Source organism: Cygnus olor, chromosome 3, assembly GCF_009769625.2.
Source record: "Cygnus olor isolate bCygOlo1 chromosome 3, bCygOlo1.pri.v2, whole genome shotgun sequence".
NCBI lineage: Eukaryota > Metazoa > Chordata > Aves > Anseriformes > Anatidae > Cygnus > Cygnus olor.
The window spans coordinates 98125048-98140970 of record NC_049171.1 but is presented as its reverse complement, the minus strand read 5'-3'; the positions used below and the strand labels follow the sequence as shown (position 1 = coordinate 98140970).

The following is a 15923-nucleotide window of genomic DNA, read 5'->3' as shown; positions in this document are numbered from 1 at the left end:
TCCTCCCTGTTTTTAAAATAAACTTGGTGTATTTATCACTTGTATTTTATTGTGGTGTCTGCAGAAGTAGGGGGTTGAACTTGATGGCCCAGGATGTCCACTCCAGTACTTTTTCCTGGATTCTGTTTTGAGAATTAAGTGCTAATAAATTAATAATATTTACAATCATTGCTGTTTCAGTGCAGTCCAAATGAGATACTTTGATCTAGAAAATAAGATAAAAGATTTCAGTCTCTACTAAGTAGTGTGCTTGCTTTAAAATAAATACAATAGAAAATTGAACTATGCCATATAATCTATTTTTTTCTAAAACCAAAATAAATTTCAAAGCAAATATGTAATTTTGGAACAAGAATTTTCTTTTTGTCTTACGTCTGAAATTTCTTTGAGGATTAGTTTATTGGAAATATTGGAAATGCTTGTTCTTCTGACCATGAGAAAATATGTAATTTTGAAAACTCAGATATATACACTTAGACATCTTTTTACTAAAAATGAGGATCCCGTTGCTTGTGCTAGTTAATAAAATGCAACTGTGCAGGATCATTGATAGATGCTCTTTCTTTATGAAATAGGAGATTAAAATAGACCTAAAACATTTCCCTGGAAGTTTGTATGGTTTCTGACTTCCATGTCTTGGTCAAACTGGGTTATGTTTTACTTTCTGCTGCCTTAAATCCTTCAGTCCTGCAGTTTGTTCTCTAAACTGTTTATATTATACTGATATTCATTGTCACATACAGCTGTATGCTCCCCAGCCCCTGAGTGTGTAACTAGTAATTAGTGAACCTGTGCTATAATATGTTTTGGATATCCAGTATATTGAAATTTTTGTTTGCAAAGAACTGTTGATCTATTGTAGATCTTTTTACACCCAAAAAGATGTCTACTGGAGGGAATGTATGAGAATAGCTTTCTAATGTGTAACACCGCACAACTCCAGCATTTTAAAGTCAATATGTTTTAGTGTCTGGCTTGCTGAAATAGAGTTTACTAGAGGTAAAACTGTATGAATGGTGAATAATTCTGTGCTCTTCCAGTGGGTCATAGACTGAACTTGTGAACCTGAACACAATGCAATTCTGACGCTTGCCAAAAAGCTGAAATTCTTGTTCAGATTCATTTAATGTCATGATAAGAATTGGGTGGCAAGCATTGTTCTCTCTGTTTACAACTTTGTCAATGTCACCACTCTGTGCATCTCCATATGGGCTCCCATGCCCCATGAGATCAAGACAGTGACAATTTCGTCTCTTTCTGAATTGTTAACTGTCTGACACTCATACATTTTGTCTGTTGCTGCTTTTGGTCAACAAAATCCAACAAAGTAGCTCACCCAGCTTATACCAACATAGTTTTAGTTTAAACATGATTAAGGTTCAACACAGTAAATATGTCTATACAGCAGTTGATGGGCAGGCATGAAGTGAATATAAGCACAGCATGCTCCTAAACCTGTCTGTTTGCTGTCCATGTGCTGACTCACAGACAGCCTGGGATACCATACCTGTATGGGTGCTGTGAAAGCAGAGCAGAGGGGTAGACAAACAATTTGAATAAGCTATTAAAGACAGTTTCTTCAGGATAGGATTGGCAGGGTGGTAGCAAGGAAGCATATGTTAAGTGTTACTGTTCTGTTCTGTGGTTAGTGTGGTTGTCATCAAGTTCTGTTTTATTTTAACTTTTCTAAGATACCAATAAGCAATAATTTCCCACTTCTTTGCTGTCACTGAATTGAAACACACAGCAACCCTACCTACTAGCCCCAAATATCGCATTCTAGATTAAAATATATTTCTGTAAGAGCTCGGTGATTTCAAATTGAGAGGTCATAAATCCATTCCTGCCATTAATAGGTGAACATTTTCAGTCTGACGTGTGTATAAATGTAGAAAGATAACAAAATTCAGGTTCAATCGTACGTGAGTACTTCATCGTTCAAAGCTGTTGTCTGGAGAGATGAGAACAGAGTGCAAGTAATGGAGGCGCATTTTTATAAATATCACTGCAGTAGTAGGTATACTGAAACATACGATGTCATCACAATCTCATCTGTTGAGTGTGTACTTAAACCGGGCAAACTCCTTGTTGATTTACACTTGTAGCTATGAGATTTCCAGATGGTGTGAATCACCAGAGAATGCGACCATTAATTTTATAAACCTTTAGTTCTATTAGTTGGGTAACACTCACAGGTACATTTCTATCAACAGAAAGAAGTGCAGCTAGGCAGTGGTAGAACAAACTTCCTGTGATGTTTTGAAGTATGGGATCATAGAGAAAATTATACAAGTCAAAAGGTAAATCAGCATCCATTGCTCATTCAGTCCTTGTCCCCTTTTTACAGTAATGATAAAAACTGTTGGTAAACATGATACAATTTGTTATGTGATGTAGGTCTGCAAATAAACAGATAACCAGTTTGGGGAGGTTGTTTTATTTAGGAACCCCAAGGGGAAAAAAAACAAAACCAACCATCCATCCATCCAAAAAATAATAATAAAAAAAATCAAATGGTCCTTACTCTCTTTCTAGAAAGCTGTGTACAACATTACTATTTACTAATATAAGTAAATTTCTCTTCTGTGTGATATCAGTCCCTGGTATAAGTTTCTGAAGTCCTATCCATTTGGCTTTCTGCTTAGAGTCGTGACTAGAGGCTTGTCATTTTTCTTTGGAACAGTCTGCTCGTTGTCTGGTGTTTGGAGAGATGGGGTCACTGATATCCACATGTATGTATGTTTTGCAGTCTTTATTGCCACACTGGATCAAATTAGTTTGGATAACAAAAAGATACTGAATGGTTTATAAAATGCATTTATTTACAAAGGCTTAATGATTGGCTGTCCCTGACTGGGACCAATTACATTGTTTGCCTTGGAATGAACTGTTCTGTAAAGATACCGATGAGTGTGACGTTTTCTGGAGTGGAATGGACCTTGAACACACTTGAATGCTGTTCCAGAGCATTCAGCATTTCTGATGGGCTGATGTATGGGAAGCAGGTAGCTATACTGTATCCAGAGGAAATGTAAGAGGACAGCAGATTGTTTCTTTGGAGTATGGCCAGAAGTCCGCACTTCCTGTGAAAGCACTGTGAAATGCTTAATAGTATACTTTTTGTTTTTGTTTTTGTTTTTCTCTGTAAGAAAAAATGGCAACTCCAGCCACACAATTCCCTAGAGCATTAAACTGCTACACAAGGTTAGTTATAATTGAAAGAGGAAGATGTTGCCTCACAGATTATGTAAAGCACAGCCCACCCTTATCTGCAGTAATACAATACTGTTTTTTGCTCAGTTGTTGCTCAGTACTGTACAGTGAGCAACCACCAATCTTAATACTCTACAGCTTTGTTTCCATCATGTCTTATCTCCACTTTTAGAATTCCAGCACAAGAGGGAAATTGAAAAACCCAACCAACCACCACCAACAAAAAAAATTGGGAAGTTTCTTTATATTCATTCTAATTGGAGCCTTCATAATATTACACTTCCAAGCTTTTCACTGCTACTGAGAAACAGAAATTCACTTTCTCATGAATGAAAGGAGATATCTTCATGTAAGCACTGGATTTCCAGTCCTTTGGATTTAACAAAATGCAAACTATTATGGAACCTTTATGGAGATGAAATGTTAAGAGTTTGAGAGGATTTATTTCTGTCCACCTCCTTCCAGAGAGATGCTGAAACTTTTGCTGAAGAAACTTTCCTCCCATACTGTGTGCTTGATACAAGTCCTCAGTCTATTTCTTGCAGCGTAACAGAAATCTATCTTAAAATTGTTGTAACTGGTAGTCATTCCAAGAGGATGCCTGTGAGACTATCGTATTTAGACCTGCTGTTTCCATGAAAACAATGTGCTTAACTGTTTCAGATTCATTTCAGTGCACTTATATATTATGCCATCACAACACAAAATTAACTGCTTGGTAGCAAATAAGGGGATGAAGCTGCAACAGGGGAGATTGAGGCTGGATGTTAGGAAAAGGTTCTTCACTGAGAGGGTGGTTGGGCACTGGAACAGGCTCCCCAGGGAAGCAGTCATGGCACCAAGCCTGACAGAATTCAAGAAGCATTTGGACAATGCTCTCAGACATATTGTCTGATTTTGGGTGGTCCTGTGTGGAGCCAGAAGTTGGACTTGATGATCTTTGTGGGTCCCTTACAACTCAAGATATTCTATGAAATAAAGAGTAGGTTATTTTTGTCTACAGAGCTGGGGATGCTGGGGGAGAGAAGGATGGGGAAAGAGAGAGATGAGGAAATCTAAATGTGTAGTATATTTGAGGCTAATCTCTTTTCCAAACTGTTGTTTAGGATTTCTCCAAGGCTTCTCTTAGCTGCATTAGCTGGCTCAACAGAGCCCTACATTAATGGTTCTGTCTTTCAAAGTGACCTAATTCTTCTCCGTCTAAATGTGTTCCAGTGTTATCCTCAAACCTTTGTGTTCAGTGAATCTTTAAAGGCTTTCCTGGTCTTCCCTTGGAATTCCTTCTCATGATTCCAAAATTTCCAGTTCTCCAAGTTATTGTCTCATACCAGTCTTCACTATGTCATGAGCTGGCTCCGTACTGGCTGATGTTTCATTATTATCTCAAACTCCTTATTGCTGTTACTGACTACCAAAAGGAATAGCACATCAAATTCACTCTTTTTTTTTATTATTATTATTATTTCAAGGAAATTTCAGCTCATTTCTGTGTTTGTAACACCTGCTATTATTGTACATTATTAAAAAAAAGTTGTCACTCAAAGCTCCTAACAGTTTTCTATCTTTAAGCCACATCTGTAAGTACTGGTGCAGTTAGACAAAGAGAATTTAAGGGAGATGCGCAGGATCCCAAGATAAATCAGTGAACAGAGTCAGCTCTCTTACCTGTTACAAGAACATCCTTCTTCCTTTATACTGATGCAGCCAGTGCTGACGTTGATATCCAATTATGAACACAACCATGTGTCTGACTTGCATGGTCTTTACCCTCTTAACAATTGACCCGTTCCTTATTCCCAACCTTGTCCCTTACAGTTGTACTGTAACCCTCTCACAATCTGTTATTTGCTCTTTCACCTTTGTCTAAACAGCTCATTGCAGACCTAATCCTTAACTTGTGGAGATACTGCATCCATGGGGAGAAACACTTCACTTCTAATCATGTCTTTATAGTTCCATTGGTTTATTCTGGCACTTTGACTTGTCATGGTTGAATAAATTGAATTTTGTAGTGTGCTCTTAGAAAATGCCACACTCTTGATTTTAAATGTGCTTCAGCATGATGAATGCAGCACTAGAGTGCGATGCAGAGTAGTGGTTAGATTTGTGGATTGAAGCTCTAGGTTTTATCCTCAAACCTCTCAGCAGATTATTAGCTGAATCATTTTTAGACTTCCTGTTTTGTATGCATTTCATACCTGTAAAATGAATGTGTTTTAACTATACAGCAGGTCTGTGTTGATACCCACTCGGTTACTGTTTGAACAGTGAGGCAGCAGGTATGCTGTAATACGTCACAGAATGGCTGTTGCACTCATACACTAATTACCTGACTACTACCTTGTACTCCCCTCATATTTTTGCTGGGTACAAATACTTTCCTGGGTTGTAAATTGTCGGATGAGGAATTACTTCCATTGTGTGTTTATGTAGTGCCTATCACCATGAGCTTTCGTTCCTTGAGTGAAGCCATCAGAATCAAAGGTATTGCTAGAATACAAACATAAAATGAAGTTAAGAACATGGTTTGAGATCTTTGAATGAAATATGCTGAGAGCTATTACAGCTGTTTTATTTCCAAGAAAACGCCATCAAACTTTATTATTTTTATGGGCAATTTTATCTGCTGTGCTTTAAAAGCAGGCAATAATTACCAGTGTATCTAAATCCATCAGCTGATGAATGAAACTAAAGGACCCGAGCAAAAGATCTGTCTCCATTAATGATATCTGAGGCAAATGTTCTAAGACCCGCTGGAATTTAGGAAGGGCATGTTTTGCTCTAGAGTAGTTTACCTTTTGAGGAGTACACTTGAAAACAAATAGCAGCTTAATTCTGAATTAATATCTGAAGTAGGTTTAACAACTTCTAAAAAGGGATCTGTTGTGCATGCATTAAACATGGAGTAGTGCATCTGATGCATCTCTCTGTATTAGGCAGCTAGTGACTATTTCCATCAAGCCTGGAGATGTATTTGTGAAATAGTTTTACATCTTCTGAAAGTTCGAGAAAGAATTCCAGCTGATGGGAAGGAAGAAACCTGGAAAACAACAATGCTGAAAGGGCTACAGATGTGGTTTTACAGAAAGTCAGAAGGATTAACGGATTCCAGTTTCATATTTAGAAGTATCCCATGTTTTGTTTTAACTGTTTCTGAAAGGAGTGTATTAGGAAGTTAGGTTCCCTAATTTTCTCAGGAAATGGAAGGAAGGGAGGCAACACATCTAACTAGCCTCTAGCAGAAAAATAAGCATTTGTATTAACGTTCATTACAATGTTTGAAAAATTTGTTTTTCAGATAATTGCCTTTGATGAGCTACGGACAGACTTCAAAAGCCCTATAGATCAATGCAACCCAGTCCATGCAGTAAGTACAACCAATGATGTGCTAAGCAGCAGCTACTAAAGATGGGTAGGTGCACTGAGCTATCAGTGAAAGTATGAGTGTGGAAGGGAATGTAAAGCCTGTTGTGAAGACAGTTGTAGTTTGGAAAATTGATTTATTGGGCTAGTTTTAGGAAAACAGATGCTTTTTATGCTAATAGCTTTCCTTTTTGCTGAAGAAGGCAGAAAAAAAATATTTGGAAGTTCAAAAATTGAAGGATATATAATGTGATGCTAAAGCTTTTTTTTTTTTTTTGATTCTGTGGCACCACTTTTCCTTTTTAAAATCATTTGCTTTCTCTGCTTTCAAGTATAGGTTAACAGTCTTCTCCAATACTGTCCATATTGACCAGTCAAAAGCTTTGAAGGGATTTGATAAGAGGTGCATTCCTAGATCCTAGATCTCCCTGTACCCTATCAGGGCCATAAATTCTCCTGTGCTTGAACAGTAAATAACACACTTTGTTGCATCTGCTATGGGAAAGGTGAAATATCACCATACGACTGTAAGCTCAGTTTTACCTAGTGAACCAAAATGCAACCCAGATTTAAGCATATGAAAATTCTTATTTCAATGAAAGCTGTAATCTAGAGTGATTTAGCTAACCACAGTTAAACATGAATCAGATTTGTACCACCATAACTGAGAGCACATCTTGGCCCCATCTTCTCAATGGGAATTATAATGCTTTCAAGAGGTGCTGAATTTGTAGAGATTAAATGTATTGAGCTATTGAGTTAACAACAAATGACATGGGACGGGGCTCAAACAAGGCTTGTTGGAGCTGTGCCGGGGGAAACAATGGCTAGGCTGGGGAAGAAGGCGATGGCCCAGCTGAAGTGCATCTACACTAATGCACGCAGCATGGGTAACAAACAGGAGGAGCTGGAAGCCATCGTGCAGCAGGCAGGCTACGACTTGGTTGCCATCACAGAGACGTGGTGGGACCGCTCCCACGACTGGAGTGCTGCAATGCCTGGCTATCGGCTCTTCAGGAGGGACAGGCAGCACAGAGGGGGTGGTGGCGTGGCTCTCTACATTAGAGAATCTTTTGATGTTGTGGAACTCCAGGCTGGGAATGATAAGGTTGAATCCCTGTGGGTTAGGATCCGCGGGAAGGCCGGCAAGGCTAGCATCCTGGTCGGGGTCTGTTATAGACCGCCGAACCAGGATGAGGAGACGGATGAGGAGTTTTATAGGCAACTGACAGAAGTTGCAAAATCGTCGGCGCTTGTCCTCGTGGGGGACTTCAACTTCCCGGACATATCCTGGAAACACAACACGGCACAGAGAAAGCAGTCTAGGAGGTTTCTGGAGAGCGTGGGAGATAGCTTCCTGACGCAGCTGGTCAGTGAACCTACCAGGGGTGGTGCCCCGCTAGACCTTCTCTTCACAGAGAAGGACTGGTGGGAGATGTGTGGTCGGAAGCTGTCTTGGGCAGAGTGACCACGAAATGGTAGAGTTCTCTATTCTTGGCGAGGCCAGGAAGGGGACCAGTAAAACTGCTGTATTGGACTTCCGGAGGGCTGACTTTGAGCTGCTCAGGACGCTGGTTGGCCGAGTCCCTTGGGAGGCGGTTCTGAAGGGCAGAGGAGTCCAGGAAGGCTGGGCGCTCCTCAAGAAGGAAATCTTAACGGCACAGGAGTGGTCCGTCCCCACGTGCCCAAAGACGAGCCGGTGTGGAAGAAGACCAGCCTGGCTCAACAGAGAGTTGCGGCTTGTGCTTAGCAGAAAAAAGAGGGTTTATAATCTTTGGAAAAAAGGGCGGGCCACTGAGGAGGACTACAAGGATGTAGCGAGGCTGTGCAGGGAGAAAATTAGAAAGGCCAAAGCTCATCTGGAGCTCAACCTGGCTACTGCCGTTAAAGACAACAAAAAATCCTTTTACAAATATATCAACGCGAACGGAGGACTAAGGAGAATCTCCATCCTTTACTGGATGCGAGGGGAAACCTAGTTACTAAGGATGAGGAAAAGGCTGAGGTGCTTAATGCCGCCTTTGCCTCAGTCTTTAGCGGCAATACCGGTTGTTCTCTGGATACCCAGTGCCCTGAGCTGGCGGAAGGGGATGGGGAGCAGGATGTGGCCTTCGCTATTCATGAGGAAATGGTTGGCGACCTGCTACGGAGCTTGGATGTGCGCAAGTCGATGGGGCCGGATGGGATGCACCCGAGGGTACTGAAAGAACTGGCGGAGGAGCTGGCTGAGCCGCTTTCCATCATTTATCAGCAGTCCTGGCTATCGGGGGAGGTCCCAGTTGACTGGCGGCTAGCCAATGTGACGCCATCTATAAGAAGGGCCGGAGGGCAGACCCGGGGAACTATAGGCCGTCAGTTTGACCTCAGTGCCAGGAAAGCTCATGGAGCAGATTATCTTGAGGGTCATCACGCGGCACTTGCAGGGCAAGCAGGCGATCAGGCCCAGTCAGAATGGGTTTATGAAAGGCAGGTCCTGCTTGACGAACCTGATCTCCTTCTATGACAAAGTGACGCGCTTGGTGGATGAGGGAAAGGCTGTGGATGTGGTTTACCTTGACCTCAGTAAGGCTTTTGACACCGTTCCCCACAACATTCTCCTCAAGAAACTGGCTGCTCGGGGCTTGGACTGGCGTACGCTTCGCTGGGTTAGAAACTGACTGGATAGCCGGGCCCAGAGAGTTGTGGTGAATGGAGTCAAATCTGGTTGGAGGCTGGTCACAAGTGGTGTCCCCCAGGGCTCGATACTGGGGCCGGTCCTCTTTAATATCTTTATCGATGATCTGGATGAGGGCGTCCAGTGCACCCTCAGTAAGTTTGCAGATGACACCAAGCTAAGTGCGTGTGTCGATCTGCTCGAGGGCAGGAAGGCTCTGCAGGAGGATCTGGATAGGCTGGAGGGATGGGCTGAGGTCAACTGTATGAAGTTCAACAAGGCCAAGTGCCGGGTCCTGCACCTGGGGCGCAACAACCCCAAGCAGAGCTACAGGCTGGGAGATGAGTGGCTGGAAAGCTGCCTGGCCGAGAAGGACCTGGGAGTACTGGTTGATAGTCGGCTGAATATGAGCCAGCAGTGTGCTCAGGTGGCCAAGAAGGCCAACAGCATCCTGGCCTGTATAAGAAGCAGTGTGGCCAGCAGGTCTAGGGAAGTGATTGTGCCCCTGTACTCGGCTCTGGTGAGGCCGCACCTTGAGTACTGTGTTCAGTTTTGGGCCCCTCGCTACAGGAAGGACATGGATGTGCTCGAGCGAGTCCAGAGAAGGGCGACCAAGCTGGTGAGGGGTCTGGAGAACAAGTCTTACGAGGAGCGGCTGAGGGAGCTGGGCTTGTTCAGCCTGGAGAAGAGGAGGCTCAGGGGCGACCTTATCGCTCTCTACAGTTACCTTAAAGGAGGCTGTAGAGAGGTGGGGGTTGGTCTGTTCTCCCACGTGCCTGGTGACAGGACGAGGGGGAATGGGCGAAAGTTGTGCCAGGGGAGTTTTAGGTTGGATGTTAGGAAGTACTTCTTTACCGAAAGGGTTATTAAGCATTGGAATGGGCTGCCCAGGGAGGTGGTGGAGTCACCATCCCTGGAGGTCTTTAAAAGATGTTTAGATGTAGAGCTTAGTGATATGGTTTAGTGGAGTACTTAGTGTTAGGTCGGAGGTTGGACTCGATGATCTTGAGGTCTCTTCCAACCTAGAAATCTGTGTCTGTGTCTGTGTGTCTGTCTGACATGATACCATATTCAGTAGTTGCCATTTAACCTTGTTTTGTAACTCAGCAGAAGATTTATGGTACCACTTAGAGCGCTGATTTGAAGTGTAGTCTTTACATAAATTTTCAAAGATGGTGACTTGTTTACTGTTTACTAAAAGAAAAGCAAAAAAAAAAAAAAGAGAGCTAAAGAAAGAAATTATGTCAATGAAATCCTATAGGGGACTTCAATGGAAGTAACCTGGTTTTAAATTCATTTTATTTGGTTTTACTTCCCATCTTGAGAACTGCACACAAGAATTGTGTATTTATATGTACCAGATTCCAGTCATTTATTCTTTTCCTAAAATTTGTAAGATGCTTCATGGAGATAATTTCCTTTTAGTTTAGAATGGTAATGGAACTGGTCTTCAGAATGAGAAAGTTAATGCTTATAATCCCTGTTTTAATCATGTTAGTGGGTAATCATAAAGTTAATCCTGACATTTCCAGTAAAACACAACAAGGTATTCTGTGATCAGTTGCAATGTTTTATCTATCTTGTATGAAACCTTCTGTGATAATTTAAGCAATAATCTCAGATTATTTATTTATTTATTGTGAGCAGTATATTTGGTTTTGCCTGTTATAGTGATATAAAAGGAAGACTTTTATAATGATCATGTATTTCTTATGTCTGTGGCCAAGTATCTTTTCCTCTTTCCCTATGCATTGTCATTCATGGGCACATTCCATGAAGGCACAGGGCTCAGTCAGACAAGTGTACTGACCAGCCCGTTTTACAGGTGACTTGCCCTTTTATACCCTTTACTGCCTATTTCCCCTTGTTGTTCCTCCTGCTCCCCTTTCCCCCTGCACACCTCACATGGGTTTACAGAGCTCTGCAGTTTCTGTACCCTCCCAGTCCAGGGCACCTTTGTTCACAATCTTACCAGCTGCAAGGTTCATCCTTCCTGGAAGTGGCTCCTGGAAGTGGCTTTTTAGCCTACCAATTAGTGTTCTGTTTCTTGTAATTATCTCCCACCTTAGAAGTCCTCCATCAGATAACCCTGCTGGAATAAACATTCCTGCATTTTCACATGCTCTCATAAATTAGTGTGACTGACTGAACTTGGTTCCCACAATTTCCTCCCTTCCTTACTATCTTGTTGCCCTGGAAAAGGGCCCTTGTCCCTTAAAGGATTGGACACTGTCCTTCTACATACCCGTATGATTAACACCAGTTACACAGAGTGAAATCTGATTTTACTAGTGAATTTCTCATTGTAAGCCATTTAAAGAAGACCTGACTTTGACTTGTTTTCTTTCTTTGGATCAAGCTTAGAGCATCTTTTGAGTCAAAGTGCTTAATTACAGTTACTTTTAGCATTTATGAATATATCTGTTGTTTAAAGTGATATTTCTAGGACATTATGGATATTATTCACTAATGGGTTAAATTGTAATATCACATGTTGCTCAGACACACTATTAGTGGTAGTGGAAGCGCAGCTATACCAGCTTTTCAGTTATTTTTTTCATTCAGACTTATCTTAAAGCTAGAGGTTGGATACGTGAAAATGCAAGGCCGAGTCTCTGTGTTGTAGATTGGCTCCAGCCACAAATGTTGACTTCAAAAAAAGTTGGAGCCTCTGACTCAAGGCTAACATAGACATGAACTTCCTTTTTACACTGTTATTCCCAGTAACAGATGAAAAAACAACATTGGAACTTAGAAATGAGTAGACCCTTTGACTTGCAAGCACTACATTAGAAGTGAATATTGTTGGTTCAGATTAATAACATGTTGCTTCCCTGCAAACAAAAAATATGATTTTGACCCCTTGTACTTGTAATACATTGTCTTTAATTTATAGCACTACCTAATCTCCCACCTTTTCCCCCACTTTTTCTTGACAGAGAGAGCGACTGAGAAATATTGAGCGTATTTGCTTCCTTCTGCGAAAGGTGAGTGTAAACTAGTCTAGGATTTGTGAGCTGCATGAGAGTTAAAGCCAATGAGTGGTTATCTGCATTCATTTTCTCTTTGAATAATCCTCATTCTCTATTGAAAGGTTCTACTGCAGAAGTGGAAGTCATGATGACCTTGTTAGAATAGAGTAAGACAAATTATAAAAAGTTAACATAATAGAGGATTCCTAGATAAGAACTGAATCCTGAGAACATCTTCCCATTAGTTTTGGAACATGCTTTTGGATGGCGGTGAATCATTTTGCAGTTGCAGCTTGAGGTGCTTATAGCCCTATCATTTGATCATAGTGTTGTAATACAGGCTTTAGAAATATCCTTTTTTTTTTTTTTTTTAACAGGGGCTTGCTGTTTGATAAATTATATTTATTACCTATGTATTTAATAATTAAGTTTTTGTTTGGCTGAATTGAAAAGTTGATACACCATTTATTTTAATTTGACCAGAGATGATGAGTGCCTCAGTTTCTGAGAGAGTTGAAGGAGCTGATAAATTGTAGGATTGATATGGTCAGGTTACATCTTTCCTCTATAGCTTGAAAGAGGGCTCTCATAAACACTCATTGTTCTCCTGATTCTGTACCAATGAAGTCCAAATAATCATAGTTCCAATATATTTCTCTTAATATATTCAAGTTTCTATAAATTGCCTTCACCAGAATAGTAATGGAGCCACCTAAATAATTCAGCATTTTTACTTGACAAAGGTCATCGCTGAAGTATGGACTGCTGATTGCATCCTAATCAAGCTAAGAACTAAATTCAGATATATTTTGAATAAGCTGAAGGCCCCATCCTTAGAAGTTTTGGGAAAACCAGTGCTAGGAATTACTCACTTAGGATGATCCAAAGATCTAGTTGTAACCACACTCAGAACGTATGAAATGACTCAGATCAGTCAGAACTTGAGACAGATCTATTTGGCACCATTATGAGCATGTGACTCTTAGAAGCCACATTTGGGAACTTAGTATGGTTAAGGCACTAGTGATGTAAAAATAATAGAAAATAAACTTATCACCAATAGCTTTCCATTTTGTCAAATTGGCAGCCAGCCAATTTCAAGCTGTGTCACAGTTTATCTGACATAAAGCAACTGGTGAGTAGTAATGTATTAATATATGTGAGCCCATGAGAGTGCCTTGCCTTCATCAGTATTTAATTATTATTGAGCCTCAGCCTTCTTGTCAACAGCAAAATGGAGCGTTTTGGCTAATTACAGATTCTGTATTCAAAAGGGATTGGCTTGCTTCTGGTTCTCGTAAATAGTTTGTTAATTCAGTGTCTTCAAAGTTCTTTGGGGACACATTGTTTTAATTGAGAGATGATATGCAAGAAGAAGGTGGTGGAATAACTACAGAGATTTGTAGTCTTTAAAAATGACAGTCACTAAAAATAGCTTTAGACTATAGAGCATAAAGTATTCACTGTTGGGGATAAATGCTGGCAAAAACGGTGTATAGTACAGGAAGACAGCAGTTAAGATGCTATCTGCAAGCACTAAATATATCCCTCATTATAAAATTGTGTGTCTTTAGGTTTGTTTCTCCTTCTATGAAAAAGCAGCATATCTTTTTGCCCCTGTCATAAAGTAAGATAATTCTTTTAAATGGCTTTGAAAATAGTGTTATATTGCTATTTATGACATTATAACTTAATGATGAAGATCTGTTGTAAATCTAAAAAAAAAGAGGTTATAAGTAGGTTATAAAAATATGTTCAGTTTCCATTATAGCCTGGTTTTAGAAGGGGCTCATGGAAATTACTAAATAGGGTTACAATATGCCATAGAAATGATACTAATGAGTTTAAGGATGGATTTTTTGTTTTATCTCCAAAATACTCAGAGAAGATTACTAACAAACTGTGACCAGGTACTTGGTATGTTACCAGATACTGTATAATTTAGTTACGTTTTCCAAAATGGAATGGAAGATGTAATCTCTCAGCAGCTAGATGCTTACAGACTTTTGGTTTGGGGAAAATATTTCCATGTCATGGAAACAATTTAGGGAGCATGTGAAGCATATATATATATATATAATATATATATGTATATATATATAGTGCTGGCATATATACGTGCATGTACAAACAGGTCCATGTTTTTATGGTGCTACAGAATGAGAATTAGATCAGTGTAAGTCTTCTGGTCATTGGAGAATGATTGATTTTATATATAAAGAAGCTATGAACCTTGTATAGCCATGGTTAAGTCTCTTCTGTTCTGAAGTAAATGACAGGAAGGACTTGTTTTCTGAAGCCAGCACCACACGAGGAGGATAGAGATAGCTCATTTCGTACACTGATATGTCTTTAGAGTATATATTAGTCTTCATGTGCATGTGCTGTAAGTTGTAGAATATTTGATTGTGTAGACATTGGTGTGTCATACAAGTGTTGCATATGTCCCATGTGAATGATGTTAGTATTGGTCAATGCTGTGGACTCTGTGCTTTTTTTGCTGAATTTGCTGAATTGCTTTTGTTTCTCTAAGGATGCGATTACATGATGCACTACAATGCTTTGCAGAGATATGCAAACTAGTTGTGAATGAGCTGTCTTGGCTTAATGGAAGCAGTACCGTGAACAGCACAGAATCGTAGAATCATCTAGGTTGGAAAAACCTTCAAGATCATCAAGTCCAGCCATCAGTACAGGCTTCTTGGGCTCATTAGCACTTCTGAATAGTGTGATAATTGAGGTGTGACATACTGTGCCATGATTTTTGTGATTAAATACTTTGGTGAGGTAAACATATTTGATTAATCAAAACATATTTGATTAATGAAGACAACACTCTTATATACTTGTAATTGCAGGTGTATTTCAAGAGATCTATCTACCTGGTTGATTTCTAGTGGAAGTACTTATTTTAGCACTAAGGACAGTTAGAAATGTTGTATATTGAAAATGCTATTTCATTAATCGACCATTGTAATATCATTGCTTTACCTGTGGGGAAATTTAATTGACTTTTGATTAGCGTTATGCTTATATGCAACATCATCGTAATGTTTGGCTTAAGCTGACAAATCCTTACAAAGGAGTTTAAACTTGCTTCATTCTCAACAAATGTATTTCAGACTTCACTTTGCTCACGCCAAACCCTGTTGAACAATGTAGTTGATCCTTCTCAAACTATTAGCAAATATTTGTTTTTTAAACACCATTAACTAAAATAAAAGTGATTTATGAACAGTAAAACTGGCACTAACCTGAGAGGGAACTGAGGTAGAAAAAAGACTTATTCATTTTCCTACTGTAGTGGAAACATTTTAGTTAAGTTAATCATGAAATCCGTAAAATTGCAAGTGTAAGAAAATATTTTACTAGAGCTCAATCCTTTATTGTTTTTTATATATTTATTTTTGGTGGTGTGGTTTTTTTTCTTTGTTAGTTCATTTGGGGGGGGGCACATCCCAAACGAATGATTGGAAGGGAGCAAATTCATCAAGAAATCTAATGACAGACAAGCTGATATTAATCTCAAAGATGTTTCTGATGAACTTGAACTGTCTAAAAATAAATAAAAAAAGTAGGCAGATGAAAAAATATGCAAGAACAACTTTTGAATAACCAAACTTACAGCTTGTTCAGTACTCCATTACTAGCATGAGCAACAACAAGAGTGGAATGTAAATCTGCCAATGCTTGGTCTCTTCTAGTACCTCTGTCACTGTGAT

The 15923-nt window shown here is 39.8% G+C and overlaps 1 protein-coding gene across 1 annotated transcript in view; it reads left to right on the top strand.

Moving 5' to 3' along the window:
* The window catches only part of CNIH3 (cornichon family AMPA receptor auxiliary protein 3), a 54877-nt gene that overhangs the window by 18496 nt on the left and 20458 nt on the right, over positions 1-15923 (top strand). Inside the window, exons 2-3 of the mRNA XM_040553061.1 lie at positions 6512-6580; positions 12169-12216. Coding sequence (XP_040408995.1) covers positions 6512-6580; positions 12169-12216 — 117 coding nt within the window. The remainder of the gene's footprint in view (positions 1-6511; positions 6581-12168; positions 12217-15923) is intronic.